Source organism: Marmota marmota, unplaced genomic scaffold (genome assembly GCF_001458135.2).
Source record: "Marmota marmota marmota unplaced genomic scaffold, marMar, whole genome shotgun sequence".
Classification (NCBI taxonomy): domain Eukaryota; kingdom Metazoa; phylum Chordata; class Mammalia; order Rodentia; family Sciuridae; genus Marmota; species Marmota marmota.
In genome coordinates, this window is record NW_026000082.1 from 43,270,554 (window position 1) to 43,291,938 (window position 21,385).

Consider the following 21,385-nt stretch of genomic DNA (forward strand, 5'->3'; position numbering starts at 1 on the left):
TTTTTTTTTTTTTTTTTTTTTTAACTCTGTGGCACATCATTTGGGGACCCAGCCTGGGGACAAACAGACTGCTCCCCTGGGGCTCCCATGTGGCCTGGGCACCCTCCCCGCACACAGTGGGCAGCCCTGGGTCTTGCACACCTCCGCCTTCTCTGTACATGTGCCAGGTGCCCAGGGGCTGTGTGGTGGCATGTGTGCGTCAACCTTCTTCCTGGGCGGTGTTCAAGGAGCCCTGCTCCACTGGGCAGAGCTTGCAGATTCCCGAGTCGGCCCTACGCCCTGCGGGTCAGAACTCTGGGGGTGAGGCCTGAAGAGGGACTTGGAATAAGTTCCCCAGAGAGTCTGATGCATGCTAGTAAATGACCCAAGATGGCTGTGAGCTAGGGACCCTCTTTGGTCCCCACTGGCTCCAAGTCCTTTTGGATTCATTTGCCTCTAGGCAAATCTCACCCGATGACCAGGTGACTGGGGGCCACCTGCTTTGGTTCTGGATACTGCTTGCGGCATGTGTGTGTGTGCACGTGTATGTGCTCTGCACTATTGGGACCCAGGATGGGTCCCACAGAGATGGCGAGCAACTTGCCTAATGACCCACAGCCAGAGGGAGGCAGAGTTTGGATCTGAACTAGCCCCTGGACACAGGGCCAGTACACTGGGCTCCTTTCCGCCGTTGGTCGCCGAGACTCATACCTCTTTCTGCTTGGTCAGGCGGTTCTCCAAGTCCTGTACCTTCCTCTTCTCCTTCTCCAAGGCCTCCTTCGCCTTCTGAATCTCGTAGGCGATGCTGTTGTCTGAGATCTGGGAGTCAAGGGTAAGGGGACAAGGGGTGAGCAGGGAAGGGGGGGACCGTCAGTGCAGAGGGAAGCCAGGGCCAGTCTCTGCGGAAGACAGTGGGATGGGGTTTGGGCTAGAGTGCAGGCAGCCCGGGCCCCGCCTGGCAGAGGGGCGGGACTCCTGGAGCAGCCGCCAGGCAGGGCGAGAACCAGGAGCCAAATCTCAGCCTTGCGCATGAAGGAGGGAGTGACTTGGTCGTCAGGATTTGGGGGCTGGTTTCAGGAAATGACATCCTGGTTAGTGCCAGGGTCATGGTCATATCATTTGGCGCCAAGCCACAGAATGAACTGGCATGTGTTGGCACCACTAAAGGCCTGGCTGGGAAGTAACTGGCTCTTAGGAGGTGTGGGAAGAGAGACAGCACAGGGGCACACTTCCTGTCCCCACCCTTCCTGTCCCTGGCTTCAAAGGACACAGGCAGAATCATCCCATATACAAAGGTGTGGGTTTCAGGAATTCATGCCCAGGACAGCATGGAGCTGAGGACACTTACTCCACAGACCTGGGCACGGGGTGGAGGCCGGGACTCCCCTGCACAACCCGGGAAGGACCAGCCAGCCCGGGGGTGAGACACTCTGTTTGCTGCCATTGACACTCTTGCAGCTCTGCCCCGGCACCAACAGAAAGGCCACAAGACGGGTATTTTAAATGTCTGGGTGCTGTGCAGACAGAGGCTGGAGCAGGGTCACTGAGGTGTAAATGGGGCATTTGGTGGCGGGGGACCAGGACCGTGGCACTTATATTCCCTCTTCCCACTGCTCTGCCGACTAACTTTCTTTAGTGGATGTGAGCTCTTGTCACAAAGGAGAACGAAGGGAAATTGTTACAGGGAATGTCAGGCAGGTGGGGAGGTTTTAACCAGGGGGCAGAGGTGGGGAGACCGGGAGGCACGTGGCCCTGAAGAAGAGACAGTGTTCCCAGTGTTCCCAGGTTTTGATGAGCCTTCCGAGGCCCCACCTGCACACATCCTCCCCCACCCTCCCCGGGCTCTGGCCTCACTTTGTCCCACTGCCACGTCCTGCCTGCCTAAGAGGCCACCAGCCTGCTCTGCATTGCTGCTCAGCGTAGCCCAGATGAGACCTGCAGGGACATGGCCCCGCGTCCTGCTCTGTGTGGGGAATGCTCGAGGGCATGCACCCTGCCAGCCCGGTCCAGGGGCGCCCTTGACAGGTGAGGCAATGGAGGCTGTGCCTGAGGTAGGAGGAGGACGGGTGACGTCCCCGTCACCCCCCCAGGAAGTGGTGTGAAGCTGGCCACCAGGGCCCTGCCCTAACCACTGTGCACCCAGCCTCTCGGTCCTGCGATTTCCACGGTGGCCCATCGGAAGGCAGGACACGCACGCTGGGCACTCGCCTGGCGGGGCCCCACATGGCAGGGGTGCTTCCTCTCCCTCACTCTGGCTGGACTCTGCCCTTCCTGCCCTCTCGGGTGTGGCAAGGCTGCCCTGCTGCACCCTGGACCCTGCCCTCCCTGGGTGGGTGTCCCACCAAGCACAGACTCCTCTTCCCAGGCCTCTGGGGTGGTTCTGCCCCCATCATGGACGAGGGCACAGAGAGGGCAGGGGCTTGCAGGGTTGCACAGCGCGTGCTAGTACAGAGGCGGGATTGGCGCCCAGAACCGGCTCTTTGGGCCCACTGAGCCCCGGCCCCCTCCTCTGCTCCCCCAGCGAGCTCCTGCCTCCTTCTCTGGCTCTTTCCTGAAGCTCCAGGCCCCACTGTGCCCTGGCTGGCTCAGGGCCCATCCCCACTCCAGGTGTCACTCAGGGTCACCTCCTCAGAGCTCTCCATGGGTGTCGGCCACTCTCTAGCCAGTCCTCGGGACTGGCCGTTTCCTGGGGTTCTGTCTTCCTGACCCGGGATGGGGGCTGTGGGCAGCGTGGCCATGGCTCATCTTGTCCACTGTGGTGTCCTTGGTCCCCAGAGCAGGGCCCCCCACACAGGTGCTCAGAGAATATGGGTGATGAATGACACTGAGCCACCGAGCCACCACCTGCTTCCCTGAGTTCCCTGAGGGCAGCAGGGTGGGCCTGCTCTGCCTCTGCCCGCCGCTGCCCATGGACATGCCACTGGGGTTGCTAGTGACATCTACCCAGCCCTGCCTGTCCCCTCCTGCTGAGGCTGGATGTCTGGTGGGCCTGTCCCCAGGCAGGTGGGCGGGTGTGTCCTCTGCCGGTTCCTGCACTTGGGACCCTCCTCACCTCCCCCGGGGCTTTGGCCCTGTGAGGCTGCTCTCCTCACCTGCCCCAGGAGGCGGCTGCCCTAATTGGATGCGACCTCCGCCAGAGCTCCTCACAGACCTGCCTGGCCCCCCCCGCCTGCGGCCCTGCCCCGGGGTCCTNCCCAGGGCAGGACAAGCTGGGGGTTGCAGGTGCCGTCCAAGCACTTCAACCCAGTGACACCTACTGCTGTGGGCGGGGCTGGCCGCGTTTCCATTTAATAGGTGAGGACACTGAGGGTGGGAGGTTCAGGTCTGCCGGCTGTCCCCTGGGCCGCTAGGAGTTGGCCGACCTGGCCGCTGCAGCTCCCGGCCGCCTGGCTGTGGCTCGCACCTCCTTCTGCTGGGTCAGGTGGTTCTCCAGGTCCTGCACTCTCCGTCGCTCCGACTCCAGGGCCTCCTTGGCCTTCCTCTTCTCGTGGGCTATGCTGCTCTCCAAAACCTGAAAGGCAACGGCCGCTCCTCTGGGTGCCTGCTCGGGACGCTGCTGTGGACAGTCCTGAGGGCCACGACGCGGGGCCCTGGCAGTCCCCGGGCTCAGGAGACCTCGCCCTCCGGCACCCGGGTGGGGAGAGCTCTCTGCGGCCCCATTTTATAGAAGAGAGATGGAGGGACAGGTGGGGGGGCTCGGGCTGGCACGGCTCATGGCACTGAGCCCGGACCCTGCTCGCGGGAAGCTGCACGTGGAGCCTGGGGCAGGACCCAGCAGGCGGAGGGGCCAGGCTTGCTGTCATCGGCAGCAGCCTCCCTGAAAATCTCATCCCCTATGGCGTCCCCACCCTTGGGGTGAATCTCTTAGGCTGAATCCGGTTTCAAGAGGAGAACAAGGCCCAGGAGGGAGGAGCCAGACGGACAGTCTCCACAGGGGCAGGGGTGGGCCTGGCAGGGGCTCCTGGAGGGACACCCGGTCGGTCCAGGATTCATCCGGGAAGCTCTTTGATAAGTGGTCATTGGCTAAAGGACTTAAGTCAAACCAAAGGAACCAAAGGAAGCCACCCGCGGGCCGGCCTCGCCTCTGGCCACCGACTCCTGGGCCAGCCTTCTGAACGCCAGCTCGAGCGCCAGGAGTTTAGAACTTGGAACACAGTTGCCATTAAAATCCACAGTAAGGGCCCCAGGCTGGCCCCCGGGAGCGCTCAGCCCCGAGACGTTGCATATTTTGCAGTAAAAAGTGGTTTAAAAGCTCCAGCGCCCTCTGTCCCCACACCAGCCCAACAGAGCAGATGAGAAGAGACAGTGCAGGGACCCCACTTTCATTTTGAGGGCCTGAGGTGGGATTCAGGGTAGGGGGTGCTCCTGTGACCCGTGAAGAGACTTTGAGGCCCCCTCCGGTGACATAGGGTCGGCCGCAGCGCCTGACCCCACATCCAGGCGCCTGGCCTTGCTCTCTGCAGCTCCTCTGTGGCTGGGACGGGCCCCACCTGGAGGAGAAACACCCTGTCCCTGTGCCCCCAAGTCTACAGCAGGGAAGGCGAGCTGACCCTTAACCCTACCTCACGACCCGGACTATCCCTGTGGCCCTTTTCTGGTAAAAGAAAAGTCCCCCTGCCCCGCCCCAGGCCGAATGCAGCCTGCAGCCAGAGCTCGTGAGAGGCCACAGAGAGGTTTGGCCAGGGGTGGCTGAAGTTCCAACAGACCTGGGGCCACCAGCCCTGGCTCATCTGCTACGGGCTTTACTCCTGCTTCGTGATCTCAAAATCCCTCAATTCCAGGGCCGTCCTCTGTTGACCTTTTGGTGGCATTTGACTTGAGTGACTCCACGGAGACCCTCCCTCCTCTTGCCACCCTCCCTGGAGATAGAACTTGACGGTCACCTCAGTGACACTGTTTACAAAGAACCACAAGCACAGCTGGGGGGGAACCAACAGCCAACACCCTCCTGGGGGTGCAGGGCTGTATCCAGGGGTCTCTTCTTTCTCCCTCATGTGGGCGGGCTGGTGTCACTCTGAGGTGGACAGGAAGAGGTAGATGTGGCAGAAGTGACAATAGAAACTTCCATTTATTCTCTGACATTTCTATCAGACACTCCCTGGGACATGTCCAACCCTCACAGCCACCCTTCCACAAAGGGAGGTATTGACAGATCTGCTCCAGTCAGGATTCGAACTCACATCTCACCTGGCCGCAAAGCCTGCACCCCTCTCAGCTGCCTTAGGATTGAGGGATTAACAAAAGCAGGCATGAAAAGGGCTCAGGGACCTGAGGGTGCCACAAGCTAAACATGAATCAAAAATGCAATAGAGCGTCCCCAAAGCTAGTTGGGCACATTAAAAGAAGTAGAACATCTTCAACCAGGGAGGGACTTTGAGGCCCCCTCTGGTGACTTAGGGTCGGCGGCAGCGCCTGACCCCACATCCCTAGGCCTCCCTGGCTGGGGAAGAGTGGTTCTGGCTACCACACTTTAGGAAGAAAACAAGTGATGGATGGCAAACTCAAGTGCCCGTAGGGCCAGTCAGGGGCCAGAAGTGAGGATGTGTCAATGCGGGAGGAGGTGAGGACTGGGGCAGATTGCTGCCACTTGGTTCAGCACTGGTCCTTGTTGCCAAGTGGAAACGGGGGCCACATTTCCCGACTCTCGAGAGAGGATGGAAATCTGAATTTTTAAGTACATTTTATGAATTCAGAATAAAACTTTCTGGGTCCGACATGACGTATCTGGGAGCCTCCAGAGAGCACAGAGGGCCGTGGAGAGGCCCCGGCTCCAGTCCTGCCAGACGAGTAGGGAGAGGGGCCTGGGCCCGCAGGGGGGCAGGCGCAGGAGCAGGTCCCCTTTCCAAACGGCCCCGTTATCGTGTGGAGGAGGGCCCGGGGGTGGGCTGAGGACGGCATTCTGGTGGCCAGAAAGGTGCCGCCCAACTCGACCTAAAGGGAGCACCTCCTGCCAGCGCAGAGCACCCACCCAATGGCGGGTCGGGGCGCAGATAGTCCTCGGTGTGGGCTGAGGCCGGGTGACTGGGGCAGGGTCCCTGCAGCCTGGACCCCCATGACTGCTGTCCCCCCTTCCTGTGCCTGGGGACTCAACCTCCTTGCAGAAGATGCCACGTCTCAGTCCTCTGTCCCCTGTCCTGACTTGCTCCCCTCCCCGCCCTCTGAGCTCACTGCCCTGCGGCCCCTCCCGGTCACCCACCTCCTTCTGGCGGGCCAGGCAGCCCTCCAGCTCCTCGAGCCTCCTCTCCTTCTCCTCCAGGACCTCCATGGACCTGCGTCTCTCCTGAGCCAGGCGGTCGTCCAGAGCCTGCAAGCAACGGTGACCGCTGAACGGACCTGGTGGCTGTGCGGAAAGGTGGCTCTGCCAGCTCTGCGCGGGTCCCCTCACTCCCCAAGGCACCCGCTGGAGCAGGCGGGCCCGGATCAGGGCCCCAGGAGGCGTCCCGGGGTGGGCCTGAGTCCTACCTCCTTCTGGTGGGCGAGGCGGCCCTCCAGTTCCTGGACCCTCCGCTGCTCCTCCTGCAGGGCCTCCCTGGCTCTGCCTTTCTCCTGAGCAGCGCTCTCCTCCAGGGCCTGCAAGTCAGCGAGGCTTGTTGAACAGACCCGGTTACCATGGCGGGAATGTGACTCTGCCACGCTCTGCGGACGTCCCTCTCCAGTCCTACCCCACCCAGGGCCGCAGAGCCCAGGAGCCGGGTGTGGGCTCTGCAGTAGGCGGGGCCCTGTGAGAGCCAGGAACTGGACACCAGCCGGAGGGCCTGGCCAAGTGGGAATATCCGCTGTGCCTCAGCTTCCCAGGGCCACCACGGGGACAGCCACAGTTCCTTCTGCACCGGGAGGATGGGAAGAATGGGGGGATGGCTGGCACAGGGAACACCTTGCAGCCCCATGTGCAGAGGAGGAGACAGGCTGAGAGAGAGTGAGAAATCTTGGTGGGCCCCGTGGTCACGCCTGTGATCCCAGTGACTCAGGAGGCTGAGGCAGGAGGATCACGAGTTTGAGATCAGCTTTAGCAGCTTAGTGAGTCTGGGTCTCTAAAAAATAAGAAGAGGGCTGGGGGGTGGCTCAGTAGTACACTGTCCTTGAGTTCCATCCTCAGTACTGAAAAAAACAAAAGAAAGAAAGAAGGAAAGAAAGAAAGAAGGAAAGAAAGAAAGAAAGAAAGAAAGAAAGAAAGAAAGAAAGAAAAAGAAAAAGAGAAAAAGAAATCTGCCTGCTCTATTAGTGACTCACTCAGGCAGGGACTGGAAACTGGAACCCTGGCCCCACTGGATTCTAAAGCCTGGTTCTAAGTTAAGGATTAGCACACGACGTCCCCGTGTGTGTGTCCTGAGTTACTGTCGCTCAGTAGCGGAGCTGAGAAGTCGCGTCAGGACTAGCTCATGGCCAGCTAAACTGCAAGACCTGTCGCCTGGCTCTCATGAAGCCGTTGGTCGGGCCTGGTGTACAGCACTGGTGGGTGACGTTCAAATTCACAATGAAAAAGAAATGCTGGGGGGGGAGGGAACCAGAATTCCTTCTTCCACCACAACAAAGTCCTCACACAAGCAGCCTTCACCAGGAGCTGGGACAGTGGCACAAGGAAGGTCCACTGGACAGCAGGAGCCAGCACTGGGGCCCAAGAAGCTCCCTCAGAGTCCCCCGGCTCTGGCCGATCCACGTCAGCGTGACATCTCCAGGAAGGGGGATCAGGAAGGGAGCCGCGGGGAACCGTGGCCTCTGACGGGCTGGGTGCACGGAGGCTCGTGTGCCTAAGGGGGGCTGAAAGCCGCCATAGAAGTGCTCTCTGTCGGGAGCCACGTGGTCAGCAGGTGACGGGAAAGCCTTCAGGGTGCCCTGGGGGCTGACCATGCTGGGCCTGAGGCACCAGATCCCAACAAGGGAAAAACCAGTGTCCCCCGCAAAACTCCCCAAGCAGGGTTTTGGGAAGCAGCTCTTTGAGAAGCTGGCCGACAGCGGTGAGGAGGGACAGTCTGGGAGGACACCGGAGACGTCAGGTCTGGGCCGGTAAAGCCTCCTGTCTGTGGGATGGAGCTGTCTCTTCCACACCTACTTGCTCTTCAAAGTGCACGGCTCTGATTGTGGTATGTAATGTGACCTCTGAGGACGTGTCGGGGGCCTCCTCTGAGGACGTGTGTGTGTGTGGGGGGGGCCTTCTGTGTATCTTTTATTACATAAAGGGCAGAAAAAGAGGCCAGGAGGGCAGAGGCAGGAGGAGGGGAGAGGCCCAGGGTAACCGGGTGGGAACTGGCGATGGAAATGGCCGAGGCGGAGCCAGGAGAGGCCTGCAGAGGCCTGGACAGGGGTGTGCTGATGGAGGACAGTGTCCAGGTGGGCAGTGGCTGAGCAGGAGCTAGTGAAAGGGGGCACCCGTGACCATGTAGTCCCCACAGGGAGAGGAGTGCAGGGGAGGAGCGGGGTCTGGCGGGTGGGGGGCTGCTGTCTCGAGGGGTGGGAGGAGGGGCCACAGGAAAGGCCGGTCCACTCCCTCGGGCAGCGGTTCTCTTCTGTGGCTGTGTGTGGGAATTGCCCAGAGTGTTTAACCGACCCCAGAGCGAGCGCCACGCCATCACCCCAGCTAGATTGGAGCCCAGGGGGTCGGGAGGGGGCAAGGCTGAGTGTTCTGAAATCTCCCAAATGACACAAGGTGGCCAAAGTCATGAGCCGCTGACCCAGGCTGATGGAAACGAGGGTGGTGAAGCTCATGGCGGGTCCCTGAGCATCAGAGAGGGCCAAGTTCAAGACCACGATGAGGTAGAAGCAGGAAACATGGTTTCCTGGCCTTCTCCAGAGATTCCCAGGCAGTGGGTCTGCGGTGGGCGCCAACAGACTGTATTTTTAACAGGGCGCCTTATTAAGTTGTTTTTATCAGGAAAGTTTGGCAAAACCTTCCTCCAAGGCTGCAGTGAGATGCAGACCTGTCGCCTCGGCACCATCTGAAGCATATCGTAACCACTGAGCCCCAGTTCTGCATTGGAGCCAGGTCCCTAGATGGTCCTCGGCTTAGCATCTCACACGCGCTGCTACAGGGTGTCTTCTAATTGGACAGGTTTCTAGAAAATTTAGTAGCCATTCCGGTCACTTGTTTTCCCTGTCATGTATGAAGACTGGGATGGTCAGAAGCTGATTTGGCACCGTTGCTCTGTCACTTACAAACCAGGGTCTGGTGATTTGTCTATAACTACAATATAGAAACAAATAAGGTGGCACCGATCAAAATTGCAACGGTCCTGCCTTTTCGGGTTGATTTTGCTGAGTTTTAGAATTCGGGCTTCATGTGGAATCCTTCATGATTATTCATCCTGTTTAATAATTTACATCCTTAGTGCTCAGCCAGCCGTCGCTGGGACTTCTCCATCTCAGCACCTGCTCTCAATCTCCCTTAGAAAAGTCTCCTTCATAGGTTCCCAGCAGTAAGAACGACAACAGGGCGTCCTTACCGCCTTCTCTTCCACCAGCCGCCTGATTTTGCCTTTCAGCTTCTCCTCTTGCGCCAGCTTCTCCTCGTTCAGCTTCTCCTTTTCTGCCCGATGCTCCTGCAGCTTTTCTTGCAGCAGAAACTGGTGGGTTTCCTGGGAGCTGCTGAGCTTGATCTAAATTGAGAGGAGGAAGAGGAAGCCGAGGTTGTCAGGGACTGGATGGAGGAGTCATCTCCACACCCACTCGCAAATTGTTTACCTTTCGGGGGACAAAGATTTACACAAGAGTTTCTTAAAAACACAGACAAGGGGCTGGGGCTGGGGCTCAGCGGTGGAGCGCTCGCCCAGCACATGCAAGGCCCTGGGTTCGATCCTTAGCACCACATAAAAATAAATAAAGATATTGTGTCCAACTAAAAAAATAAATATTAAAAAAACAACCCACAGACAAACTGCACTTGGCCTAGCTTCTGGTGGGGAAGCAGTAGACTATGAAGACCTTGGATTCTGGATCTAGATAAAAATCCCAGCTCAGGTTACTTCCAGAGGCTTCCCCATTTAGAAAATGAGATTGATCATAGTGTTCTGTGTCTTAGAATTGTGAGGATTAAATGAGATGATGATGGAAAGCTTTACGGTGCTTGGTACGTAGTGGGTGCTCAGTAAACGGCGGCTGGAATTCTTGGTTACTATTTGCTGGGGGTGGGAGGAAAAGCAGTGATCTGGGAGTCAGAAGGCCCAAGCTTTGTCTTGGTTCTTTTAATGAAGTTGTTCTCATCAGGAAACTCTGTGGGGCACGTGAGCTGGGTGGTGACCAAATAGTAACCAACTTCTCTGGCCTTTGATGTCCATATCTGTGAAACGAGGAGAAGGGACTGGACCGGGGGTTGACAGACTATAGTGCACAGGCAGACCTGGCCCACTGTCTGCATTTGTAAATAAAACTTTATTGCAGCGGCCACGCCCACCAGGCCTGCTCATTTGCACGCAGAGTTGAGCCTGTGCCTGAGGCCACGTTTCCTGCAGAGATTAAAACTGGCCAGGGGCCGTTACAGAGAAAGTCACTGACCCCTGGACCAGGCCTCTGTGGTGGGTGGAAATGACCGTCTGATCTGCAGCTTCCTTCGCTAAGTGACATGTCTTTGCCTGTGTCACTCCCAGAGCCTGCCCCCACCACATCCCGGGACACTGGACTCAGGCCTGTGATTTGCTCTGCCCAAAGGGATGTCAGCATATGTGGCAGAAGCAGAGGACAGGAAAGCACTACGTGGTCTTTTCCGCTGGTAGCTGGACTTCCCACACTGGGTTTTATACACACACTTTTCAAGATCCGATGGCATGGAGTGCTTTAGGTTTCTGACAGGGGAGACAAGCACCGTGGTTCGTCCAGGAGGCTGGCCAGGGCCCAGCTTCCTGTCTTTATCCTTGGCCAGTGGGAGACCTCGGCCACCCTGTCCCCTATCGAGGCTGGGGGTTGACTCGCCATAGAGAAGAAACAGATCTCCAACTCAGAGGAGCACACTCACGTCCAGGAGCTGAACCAACTTGGAAAAAAGAACTTGAAAGACTTACCTGCAGCTCCTGGGTCTGGCTCATGATTTTTTTATAATGTTCCAGAAGATACACCAGGTACAAAGAGAACCCTTAAAAAGAGAAGGGGAGAAGGTGTCAGTTCAACTCCTTTGCTTTCTGAATAATGTCTTTTTAAAAAAATTTGTTTATTTTCTGATGATGTCTTGACGGAGCCCGTGGACAGGTGGGTGCAGGTCCCAGGGCCTCCTGTGGAGAGGACAGAGCTGCCCCTGGACTCGCACTTTTACAATGATTGACGGACTTTGCTTGGGCTCCAATCTACGTTTCTTTTTGGAGGCGGGAAATAAAGACCCCTCAACAGAACACCTATGTTTCCACGTGTCCACTGAGTGCCAGGTGTGGAGGGAGGGGGGACGGAGGGAGGCCAGGTGCTCCAGGGCCTTAGGGTTCAACCTGAGAGACAAGTTCTAATGCCTGGTGGGAAACGAGCAGTGACCCTAGGTGGCTTGTTGGTGACAGTGAAGGACAGGAGGCATGAGAGGGTCTCCTGGGGGACAGGGATGGTTTGTGCAGAGTGATGGGAAAAGGTGACTTGGTGGAGGACCCACGGGGTGGGGGCATCGTGTAGGCAGAATTCAGAATGGGAGGGGAGGGCGCTCTGGGCAGAGCCTGTGGCTGGCTGAATGACCCCCACCAACCTCCTGGTCCCTGGAGCCGTGCATATGCCTCACACGGCAGAAGGGACTTGGCGAACGTGCCTAAGGAAGGATTTGGAGGTGGGGGTTCTCCTGGATTATCTGGCTGGAGCCAGCGCCATCACACAGGCTCCTACGGGAAGAAAACGGGGAGATCCGATCACAGATGGACAGACAGAGGAGGTGACGTGGTGGAAACAGAGTCCAAGATGCTGTGCGTTGTTGCATAGCAACAAGGTGGAGGAAGGGGCCACAGTCAATAAATGAAGCCCCCGAAGCTGAGGACGGCAGGAAAGCAGATTCTCCCCCGCAGCCCCCGCAGGACCAGCCCTGCACACCCCTGACGTCAGCCCGGGGAGGCCGCGGGTGGACTTCAGCCTCCAGATCTGTAGGAGGATACAGGCATGTTTTAAGCCATGAAGGTGGTGGTGGTGGTTACAGCAGATCGCAGACCGGCACAGGGATGAGGCGGGACGGGAACAGGAACCGCAGTGCATGGCTTGGGAGGTGCTGGCTTCCCTGGGCCGCCTGGCTGAGGCAGGAGCCAGGGTGGAGTCAGATGGAAGAGTGCGATCTGCCCGAGGCAGGCCTAGAGCAGTAGCCTAGAACCTGTGAACCTGACCAACATCCCTGGTCCGGGCCGAGGGCATCCTGCAGGCCTGGTCCTCCACGGAGCAGGAAGGAAGGCCTCACCCACTGCCGTGTCCCTTTAGATGGCTCTGAGATGCGTGGCTGCCGGTGGCTGGGCTGGGCCTCGGGATCCACTTACAACAATTTAAAATGCCTCCAGACATTCTGGGTGTCCCCGAGGTGGGGAAGTCCCCTCCTCTGAGTTAGAGGCAGAGAGCTGAGCTAAGAGCCCATGGGAGGCCCAGGCCCCAGGCGTCAGTGTTCTGGATGAGTTGGGGGAAGCAGCCCGAGAGGAAAGAATGAGAGAGAGAGAGAGAGAGAGAGAGAGAGAGAGAGAGGGATTGGCCAAGGTCTGCTTAGACATGCTGGATTTGATGCATGGAGGGACTCCCAGGAGAGCTGGTCAGCGGGAGCTGGGCGTGCCTGGTGGAAAGGTGAGGTCTTTATGAAAATGTAGGAAAGAGCTCCCTCCCTGCTGGTGGGTGTGGCCTGGGCCAGGGCCCCACCGGCTGCCTTGGCTGGATCCCCTTATGTGGGCCCCAGCCTGCACTCCCGTTCCAGCAGACAGGCCCGTGGACGCGTCCATTTGGACATCATGGGGTAGGTGGGGCTGCTGGACACCTCAGTGGAGAGAGAAGGCAAGAGGGGCAGGACCGAGGCCCGCACTCGGGACACACTCATGTTAGGGACAGTCGGTGGTGAAGGGGGCTGCTGAGAGCCGTGGGGAAAGACCAGGGGAGAGCCAGGGTGCTCCAGGACCCGGGCCCCCAGGTGGGAGAGGGTTTTGAGGAAGAGAGTCGGGAGCACTGCCAGGCTGGAGGGAGCACAGCCTTGGGAAAGATGGCGGCCTCTCGACACAGCAGGGATCCATGTCTGCTACTTGGTGGGGCAAGGCCAAGAGCGGGAGGGGCTTGGACATGTCATCGAACGCACTTTTAGAAGAACTTTGGAGGCTTGAGGGGAGAGGGCTGCGTCGGCCAGTGTGAGGAGGCGCCAGGGGAGGAGCTGTAAGGGACCAAGCTGGCGGGAGGAGAGGCGGCCTGGCTGACCCTGGCCGGGGTCACTGCGAAGCAGGGACCAAGGCGAGCGTCTGGGCTTCTGCTCCTCTGTACCTGTGACCCAGGCCCCAAAGGGCAAGGCTCAGATCCTGGGTGAGATCCAAAGAGGACTGAGGGAGAAGGGAGTCCAGGCTGTTGAAGGGGGAGAGGGCGTGTTGGGTCACATTCTGGATTAGATGGTGAACTGTGAGCACAAGAGGAGTTTCCTCTTTGGGGGAAGAGCAAGTCTTTATTATATTTGTGATTAGAAAAGTTACATGTGTTCGTTATAAAAAATCCAAATGTTCTGAGAAGTCCACAGTGTGGCTGCGGTGTCGTCAGTGTTGTGACCAGGGGCCGGCACGCAGTGGGCCCTCAGTGAGTAGTTGTTGAATGACTGAGTGAGCGTAAAGGTCCCACATCATCCTACCCTGCTGCGACTATACTCTCAAGGGTTCATTTTTTTTTCTCCAGATTTTTCTGTTGGTCAAACACTGACCAAAAAAAAAAAAAAAAAAAAGGAACACAGAATGCATATCACACCACAACTGGCCCTATTGTCTTCTCACGAGAAGACACTGTGTATCTTGGATATGTGAGAATGGCGAGTTTTCCATGCATGAGGGGAAGCCTTTCATTTGTAACAAAGTCTTCCAGAAACAGACACAAACAACTGAAGGAACAGAGAAGAATGTAAAAGTCCTTTGATTCCCTTATCAAGGGGAGCCTGGGAAACCAGGCAGGAGGTGGGTGCAGCGAGTTTCAAGGTCCTTTGGTTGATTGCCATCTGCCCGCTGGACCACGCAGCCGGCCGCCCCACTCACACAGCAGCTGGTAGGTGAAGCCACAAGGGCCTCTTCCCTGGGCCGTGCCTGACGTCACCCAGCAGAACTTCCAGCAGCTTCCCCTCTCCATCTGGGCCACCCAAGTTCTAAAATGAGGATGATGGACCCCATCACTTCATGGAGTTGTTGTGAGGTTAACCGAGATGATTATGTAAAATGCTGAGGTTGGTGTCTAGAATAAGAGCTTGATGATGAGTGATGATCACCATTGTCACCATCACCACCACCATCACCATCACCACCATCACCATCACCACCACCACCACCACCACCTTCACCACTGATCACCATCACTGCCACCATCACCACCACCATCATCACCACCACCACCATCACCACCATCACCACCATCACCACCATCACCAACATCACCAACACCACCATCATCACCATCACCACCATGATCACTTATGTCATCAACACCACCGTCCCCTCCCGCTCCTCCTGGGATGGCTGTGGCCGGGAGCTGGGGTCCGTGGTGGAGAACATAGAGAAGGCTCTGGCTTCCCCTGATATTGCTTGCACTGGGAGAGAAAATGCCTCTGCCACCAGCTTTCTCTTCCATCCAGTGGGGAGGGCCGCGCTCACTGACTTTTCCTTTCTCCTGACTTCTTAGAACTCAGCAGCTGCCATCGCTGACTACAGCCACAAGAGCACGGTTTCACCCACAGGTGTCCCATGGAACATTATTTTAAGAGGTGCTAGTTGGGGGTAAGGGCAGCAAGAAAGGACGCGTATTTGGGAACGCCACCTTCTTGGAGATGCGCAGGGCATGTTCATGGAGGAGCGTCTGCAGAGACCAGTTTATGCTGCTCAAAGCTTGTGACTCTATGAAGTCCAAAGAGAAAAATGGCAGGTCTAAGCCTTGCTGGCTAAAACTGGTTTTTCTCAGCCTTTCTGGAATTGCTGGCCTGACAGTTTAACTTTACCACTACATTTAGTGACAGTGACGTATGGCTAGATTCATAGACATGGCATCAGTGACTGAAATTGCTTGGAGTGGGAAGGGACAGTGCACAGCTTAGGTTGCCCCCCACCCCCACTGCCACCAGGAGAGAGACGAGGGCCCCTGTTGTGGTCCCAGCCTGGAAGAACAAGACTGCTCCACACGTCACCTGTCCTCAGGTGAGCTCAACAGTCAGGTAAGGTTAAGAGAACAGTAACCGTGACTGGGAGCTGCTGGGCTGTGGGGAGCACCCCAGTCCTTTGTCCCTCTGCCCTGGCCTTTGACACCCCCCCTCCTTTGTGCTACAATGAGGGCCGGCACTTATAAAAAATAAATCTTATTTTTGCTTTTGCCTATTTTTCCCCCCCAAGAACTTTTCACCACCTTTGGGATGACTTTGAAGGCATCCCGCTGGGGACACTGAGGCATCAGAGTGGAGGATCACTCCCGTCTTCTCACTCGTCACTGTGAGAATGTCAAATTCATGTGACCTCCTCGAGAGCAATTTTGCAATCTGAAACGTTGGGGTTCCTCAGGGTTGGCCCTGGGACGTCCCTTCCTGCTAAGCAGCACCTCCCACACCTGCGGCTTTATCCACCCACCCGTGCCCCACTCCTGTCCCTTCCCTCCCCTGGACGTTTATCACCCTCCTGTGGCACATGCTCTTCTGCGTCTTGGCATAACCCCTGATGTCTACCTCCAGTGAGGCATCTTGTGACAGCGGACTCCTGGGCACGTCCTCGGATGCCTCACGCCACCTCGTGCTCATTGCCCCCTAGCCCTGGGCCCCCTCGGCACCCCTAACTCTGGATCTTAGTGAGACAACCACATCTGTCCTTTCCTAAGTGCCAGAAACCTAGAAGCCACACAGACCTCTTCTTTTGTCACCTCCCCTCCAGCCCCACCCTGTCCTGCCACGGAGGCCTCCTGATGGACCTCCTGAGGCCCCAGCGTCTTCTCCTTCTCCACATCCGCCCTGCCTACTGCAGCCACCGTCATCTTCGGCAGCCCCTGTCTGGGCTCCTGCTGCTCCGGACTGGCCTCCCTCCACTTGCGACCAAGATGATGCTCTCAACATGCAAAACTGTCCCACGAGTTTCTCGAAACCTCTCATCCTGCTCTTTCAGGATAAAGATTCTCCCCAGGGCCCTGGGGTCTGTGCCCCCACAGCCCGTGCCCACCTTGCTCACCAGCCCCTGTCCTTGGCCTCTTAACCCCCACCACCATGCTGTCCGCCCACCCAGAACGCTCTCCCTCCCCTCTATGGCAACAAGTCCTGTGCATCCTGCAGATGCCCCGCCCTCCTTGACCAGCTCAAACCCTGCACTTCTTCACAGCAATTGCAACCATTCAAATTTTGTTTATTGGAGAGAGTTTCCATGCCCATGCCCTCCCTCCCCCAGAGACTGAAAGCTGTAGGAGGGCAAGGATAGCACCTGTTCCCCCCAATATTTTATGATCTATTATTTCAAACATTAAGTTGGAGGAGTTTTTCCATGAACAATCATAACCGTGACCAGCTCCTGCCCCACCACCGTGCCTCTGCCGTGCTCAGGGCCTGGTTATGGTAAACAGGTAATGGACCTGTGGAGGGAAAGAGGTCCCTGCCCTTCCACCCCAGGAGGAGGAAGGGAAGATGAGGAGTCTGCGGAACAATGTTCACCTCGGAACCATCGAGGAGCAGGAAGACTGGAAGCAACTTCCATGCTCCCACAGGGGACCGGCTAAATAAGAGTTGACACTTCCCACACAGGGGATTCCTTGCCACCACCAGCTGTCACCAGGGAGGTCTGTGTGCATCCACCCAACGGGTTTCCTCAACAATGCAACATTAGTAACAAGACTCAAGCAACATTTGGTGTAATAGGAAACTATTTTTCGTAGAATTAAAATAATAAATGTGTAATGCCTGTTCTGTGCAGGTACCTAGTCTAAGCACTTTACAGAGATCAGTTCATTCCGGTCCTCACAATGACCCCGAGAGGTGGCGGCTCCTTACTATCCCCGTTTTGCAGGTGAGGAAACTGGAGCGTGGAGAGGTTATGTAACTTTCCTGGAGTCACACAGCTACTACCAGGAGACACTGCTGTGCAAGTTACAAAATATCACAGGAGTTCCTGCTGGGAGACAGGAGTCGGCATAACTTGGAATTCTCCCAGTTTCCTTTTGCCTCTGTCACGTTTCATTTCTGTGACAATCATGTCTCACTTGTGTATTTTTTTTTTTTAAGAAAAATCACTTCCTAAGCCAACTAAGTCTGGAGAAGGGAATATTCGGCCACATGCCTGCGAAGCCATCTCAACAGATGCCCCATCACGGCAGGATTCATCACGACATTTTAAGAATCACGCAACTAAGGTGAGAAGAAGAAAAAAATAAAATCCCAGGAACCTTTTTCGGAGCTGGGTAGCTGGATGCCGAGGTCCTTCAGCAGCTGCTCTGTCTCCTCCAGCCAGGACAGTGAGTGGCTCAAGATGTCCACGGTCACCTTCTGGAGCCCCAGGACAGGTGGATTCATCTGAAGGTGCTGGAGAAGGTCCACCTCCCTTTTCAGGTCGCCGCTGCAGCAAGACATTTTCAAGCAAGTCTGAAAACAGGCGAGAAGGTGCGGAGCTCAGACCCTGTGGCAGGGAACAGCACCTGGACCTTGCCCCAAGGGAGCCAGGGTGCACTGGCCATCCGGAGGGGCCCCAGTTTTATTCAATGTCATTTCTTTTCTTTTTTTTTGCAAATTATATTTTTTGCACCCTTTTGAGAGTCTAGGGAACACCCTTTTAGGTACGTGTGATTCCAAAGCCAAATTGCCTTAGACAATTTGGCTGAAAATAGAACCCAATTTGGCTTCTCCTATTTATCACGGTTCCTGCAGACATCAACACACAAGCTGGTCAGAAAGTGTGGCTTCCTGGTTTTTGAAGGAGTGCTGACAAGCAAGCATTCGCACCAACTCCACAAATAGCAGCTGCTGATTCGAAGAGAAAGCGCAAGCAGCTGCCTGAGATAAGCTCGGTGGGGCCCCGGTGGCCTGGGCCTCTGTTCCCGGCTCCTCTGGGATCACAGGTGACCAGAGGAAGTAGCCAAACAAGTAAGTGCGAATAATGGGCAGAAACGTCTTTGGCTTCTTTGGAAATAACATGGGATTTCCCTCCTCTGCCCCAGGGGCTTCCTGAAGTCAGTACAGTTGTCCCTTGGTATTATGGAGGATTGGTTGGGGTTCCCTATTTCCACCTCCACCCCCATAGATCCCCCAATCTGAGGATGGTCAAGCCCCTTACATAAAGTGTGTAGGATTTGCATATAACTTCTGAGTATTCCTTAAGTCATTGCTAGATGGCTCGGCATACCTCGTATAATGTAAATGCTGTGTACACAGTTGCTAGCCTTTATCGTTTAGGGTATACTGACAGTGCTCAGCTCAGACGCATTTCCCCCTGGATATTTTGGCTCTGTGGTTGGCTGAACCCGCGGATGCGGAACCCTCTGGTGCAGAGGGTGACTGGACTGGAAGATGCTCGTGTTCCCTTCACTTGGGAGGCATTTTTTGATGTCCCTGGTTCTCTGTTCTCCAAGAGGAGAAGAGGTGGGTACAGAGAACCAGGGCATTGCTGTCCCCCCTGTTCCAGAAAGCTGGACAGTTCACCAAAAATGAAGCATACCAATTAGGCAGAGGGGGCCACGTGGAAAGCATGAGGGGCACCTGGCAGCTGTCCAACGACGCCTTCAGCTTCTCCATGCTCTTCGCCATCTCCTCCTGCTTGGAGTTGTTCAGCTGGGTCTCCTTCTGCAGGGTCCACTTTTTCTGCTGCAAGTTCACGTTGTCCTCGGTGACCTGAGTGATCTTCTCTATCAGCTGGTGAGAAAAAGAAAGATGTTGAATGCAGAGTGGCATCAGGAGAGGGGACCAGAGGATGGCAGCTGGAGACCCCCAGCTCAGCAGGTGGGTCTTAGGGAGAGCACCCATTCTGTCCCTGGGGCTCAGGAGCAGAGGTCATTCCTAGGAGCCAAAGGCCTGCACCGTAGCTGCGAGGTCCCAGATCCTTCTGCATTTGTAGCAGTGACTCGGAACACGGAGCCTGAGGCTGTGGGAATCAGCGGGTCGGGCTCTCCTGGGCCCCACAGGCGCAGCCCACGGTGTGTTTTCTTACCTGTGCAGTGACCCAGAGGACAGGAAAGGGTCCTGGAAGACTAGCAGGGCAGCCCACCCCAGGACCCTCTCTTCTGGGAGGAAGAAGCCAGGGCTCATGGACTAAGGGGAGACCGCCCCTCTGTGTGTGTGTGGCCGGTGGCTGGACGTGTCCTGCGTGGCTGAACTTGATTCTCATAAGAGCATTTCAAAGGAGTTTAACTGGCTTTTACTTAAAAAGCCAGGAAATCCCATAAAATCAAAACAAATCTTTATGGTGTAGCGACAGTGTGAAAAATATGTGCCACCAACAAAAACAGAAACATATGCTCCCAGGGCCTGGCGTCCCGATCCCTGAAGAGGAGCGAAGGAGCCCGTGGCGACGGGCCACACTGACCTGCTGGTCGGTGATGGTCTTGTCCTGGCTTGGCTTCGCCCGCCCGTAGGTGGCCTTGATGATCTGGCTTCTGAACTGCTCCAGCTGCGGCACAAAGGGGGCGACAGGTCAGTGGGGCCTTAGGGGTGGAGTCGGGGCGGGGGTGCACTTCTGTCCCGGGGTCCAGGGACACAGTCACTTGGACGGGCCCACACGCCTAGCGGGTCGTTCCGTGGTTTGGGACTCTTCGCTGCGCACCAGAAGCGGCTGTCTGTACCCACAGAAGGAAGGAGAACAGCAGGTTTTAATTACTTTCTGGGCCTGCCTGCCCGACCCAAGCCAGGCACGTGGTCTGCGTGCACATGTGTCTCAAGCCCTAAAAGCGCCACTTGCTGCCAATTTATCCAATGGGAAGTCTGGGGCCGGGAGCGCTCTTCTGTAATTGCTAAGCTGGCACCAGACTGTGAAATAAATATTGAGACTGTCAGCCCAAGTAAATTGTGCAATCAGCGAGGGCGCCTGGGGAGAGGGGAGGCGCTCTCTTCTGCCATTTTGTGCTAACGCCATAGGCGCCCTGAGACTCTGTCTGTGGCGTTCATTGCTGAGTCCCTTGAGCCTGGTCCCCTGGCGTGGAGTGGGGACTCAGCAGGCGTTCGCTGGGCACTTGGACCCTGTCAAGGTCAGAGTCCTTGCTTCGGGCCAAGCCGCGGGTGCCCAGGGCCTCCTGCGAGCTGGTGTCTTCAGGCTGAGGTGGCTGGTGCCTCTGCTGACGCTCACAGAACCCAAGCCCAGGGCGCCCTGGAGTCCAGCAGGAGGCCGAGGCCAAGGCCGAGGCCGAGAAGCCCCGCGTCCTCTGGGAATTGACCTGCATGGCAGCTCTTGGTCTGCGTTTTTGTCCCCTGGAAAAATGTGGTCATTAAAGACTCTAATGAGAGCCCTGGGGGGACCCAGAGGCCACGGAATCAACTGAAAAGTCAAGAGGTTCCCCAGGCCCACGAGTTCACAGCATGCAGAAATCCTGGATGCCAAGTAGTGAGACGGTCAAGCTCCCACGGACGTCCCGAGGTCCTCCTGCCAGAAGCAGATCAGGGGACCTGAGGCACTCCAAGCTGTCCTCTGGTTTTATGACCAAGGGACGGTCCCTGCTCACCCAGGGAGTTGGTTATCAGGAGAAGCCCTGTGAGCAGTGGTCCCTAGTGCCATTGGTGGGTGGACTGCCTACAGGAAGGACTGCCCAGGGCAGGGGGCTTGGTCCTGAAGTCAGTGGGCTTGGTCCTGAAGTCAGTGGGCTGCGGATGGGTAGAATGCAGACAGGGGCCAGGCCTCAGGGGTGAGAGGCTGCAAGGCCCTGGGCTCATCCTTTCTCTGAGTCTGAGCTGGTGGGGTGTGGGAGTGACCTCTGCCCAGAGCCATGATGAGACGTCGACGCTTGGCCCAGAGGCCTCGTCAGGCCCTGAAGTCCGGGGTGCGTTGGGAGTGCGGGGGCAGGGAAAGTGAGGGGGTTGCCCAGGTGCGCAGGCTGGCAGCCTTCAGGAGGACCCAGGGCGGCGGAGGTGGGTGTGTGTGGAAGGGCTCTAGGATTTGCCCAGCGGTCAGCATCTCTGCCCTGTGTGTCCCTCTGAATGTCAGAGTGTGGGACAAAGCCCTGGGCACACTGCTGGCTGGAGACTGGATGTGGCCGTGGCAGGGCTGTGGGCGCTGGGCTGGGTGTGGAGGACCCCGGAGGACTGTGCTTCTCACCCTTGCCTGGCAGGTCACAGGCCTCTGGGAGTGTGACCAAGGACTCCCAGAAACAAAGAAACAGG

General features: G+C 57.0%; 1 protein-coding gene and 2 long non-coding RNA genes across 3 annotated transcripts in view; 2 read left to right on the forward strand and 1 right to left on the reverse strand.

Moving 5' to 3' along the window:
* The window catches only part of Fhad1 (forkhead associated phosphopeptide binding domain 1), a 119,577-nt gene that overhangs the window by 34,955 nt on the left and 63,237 nt on the right, over positions 1-21,385 (reverse strand). The window contains 9 exon segments of the mRNA XM_048816283.1: positions 691-798; positions 3,383-3,490; positions 6,176-6,283; positions 6,442-6,549; positions 9,417-9,569; positions 10,968-11,038; positions 17,473-17,668; positions 18,779-18,931; positions 19,602-19,685. Coding sequence (XP_048672240.1) covers positions 691-798; positions 3,383-3,490; positions 6,176-6,283; positions 6,442-6,549; positions 9,417-9,569; positions 10,968-11,038; positions 17,473-17,668; positions 18,779-18,931; positions 19,602-19,685 — 1,089 coding nt within the window.
* LOC125620507 lies at positions 11,360-17,452 on the forward strand. The gene is made up of 3 exons (XR_007352245.1): positions 11,360-14,299; positions 14,752-15,260; positions 17,312-17,452. It is a non-coding gene; the product is annotated as an uncharacterized LOC125620507 (long non-coding RNA).
* LOC125620504 lies at positions 17,579-20,660 on the forward strand. Its single transcript, XR_007352242.1, has 3 exons — positions 17,579-17,686; positions 17,951-18,166; positions 18,869-20,660. It is a non-coding gene; the product is annotated as an uncharacterized LOC125620504 (long non-coding RNA).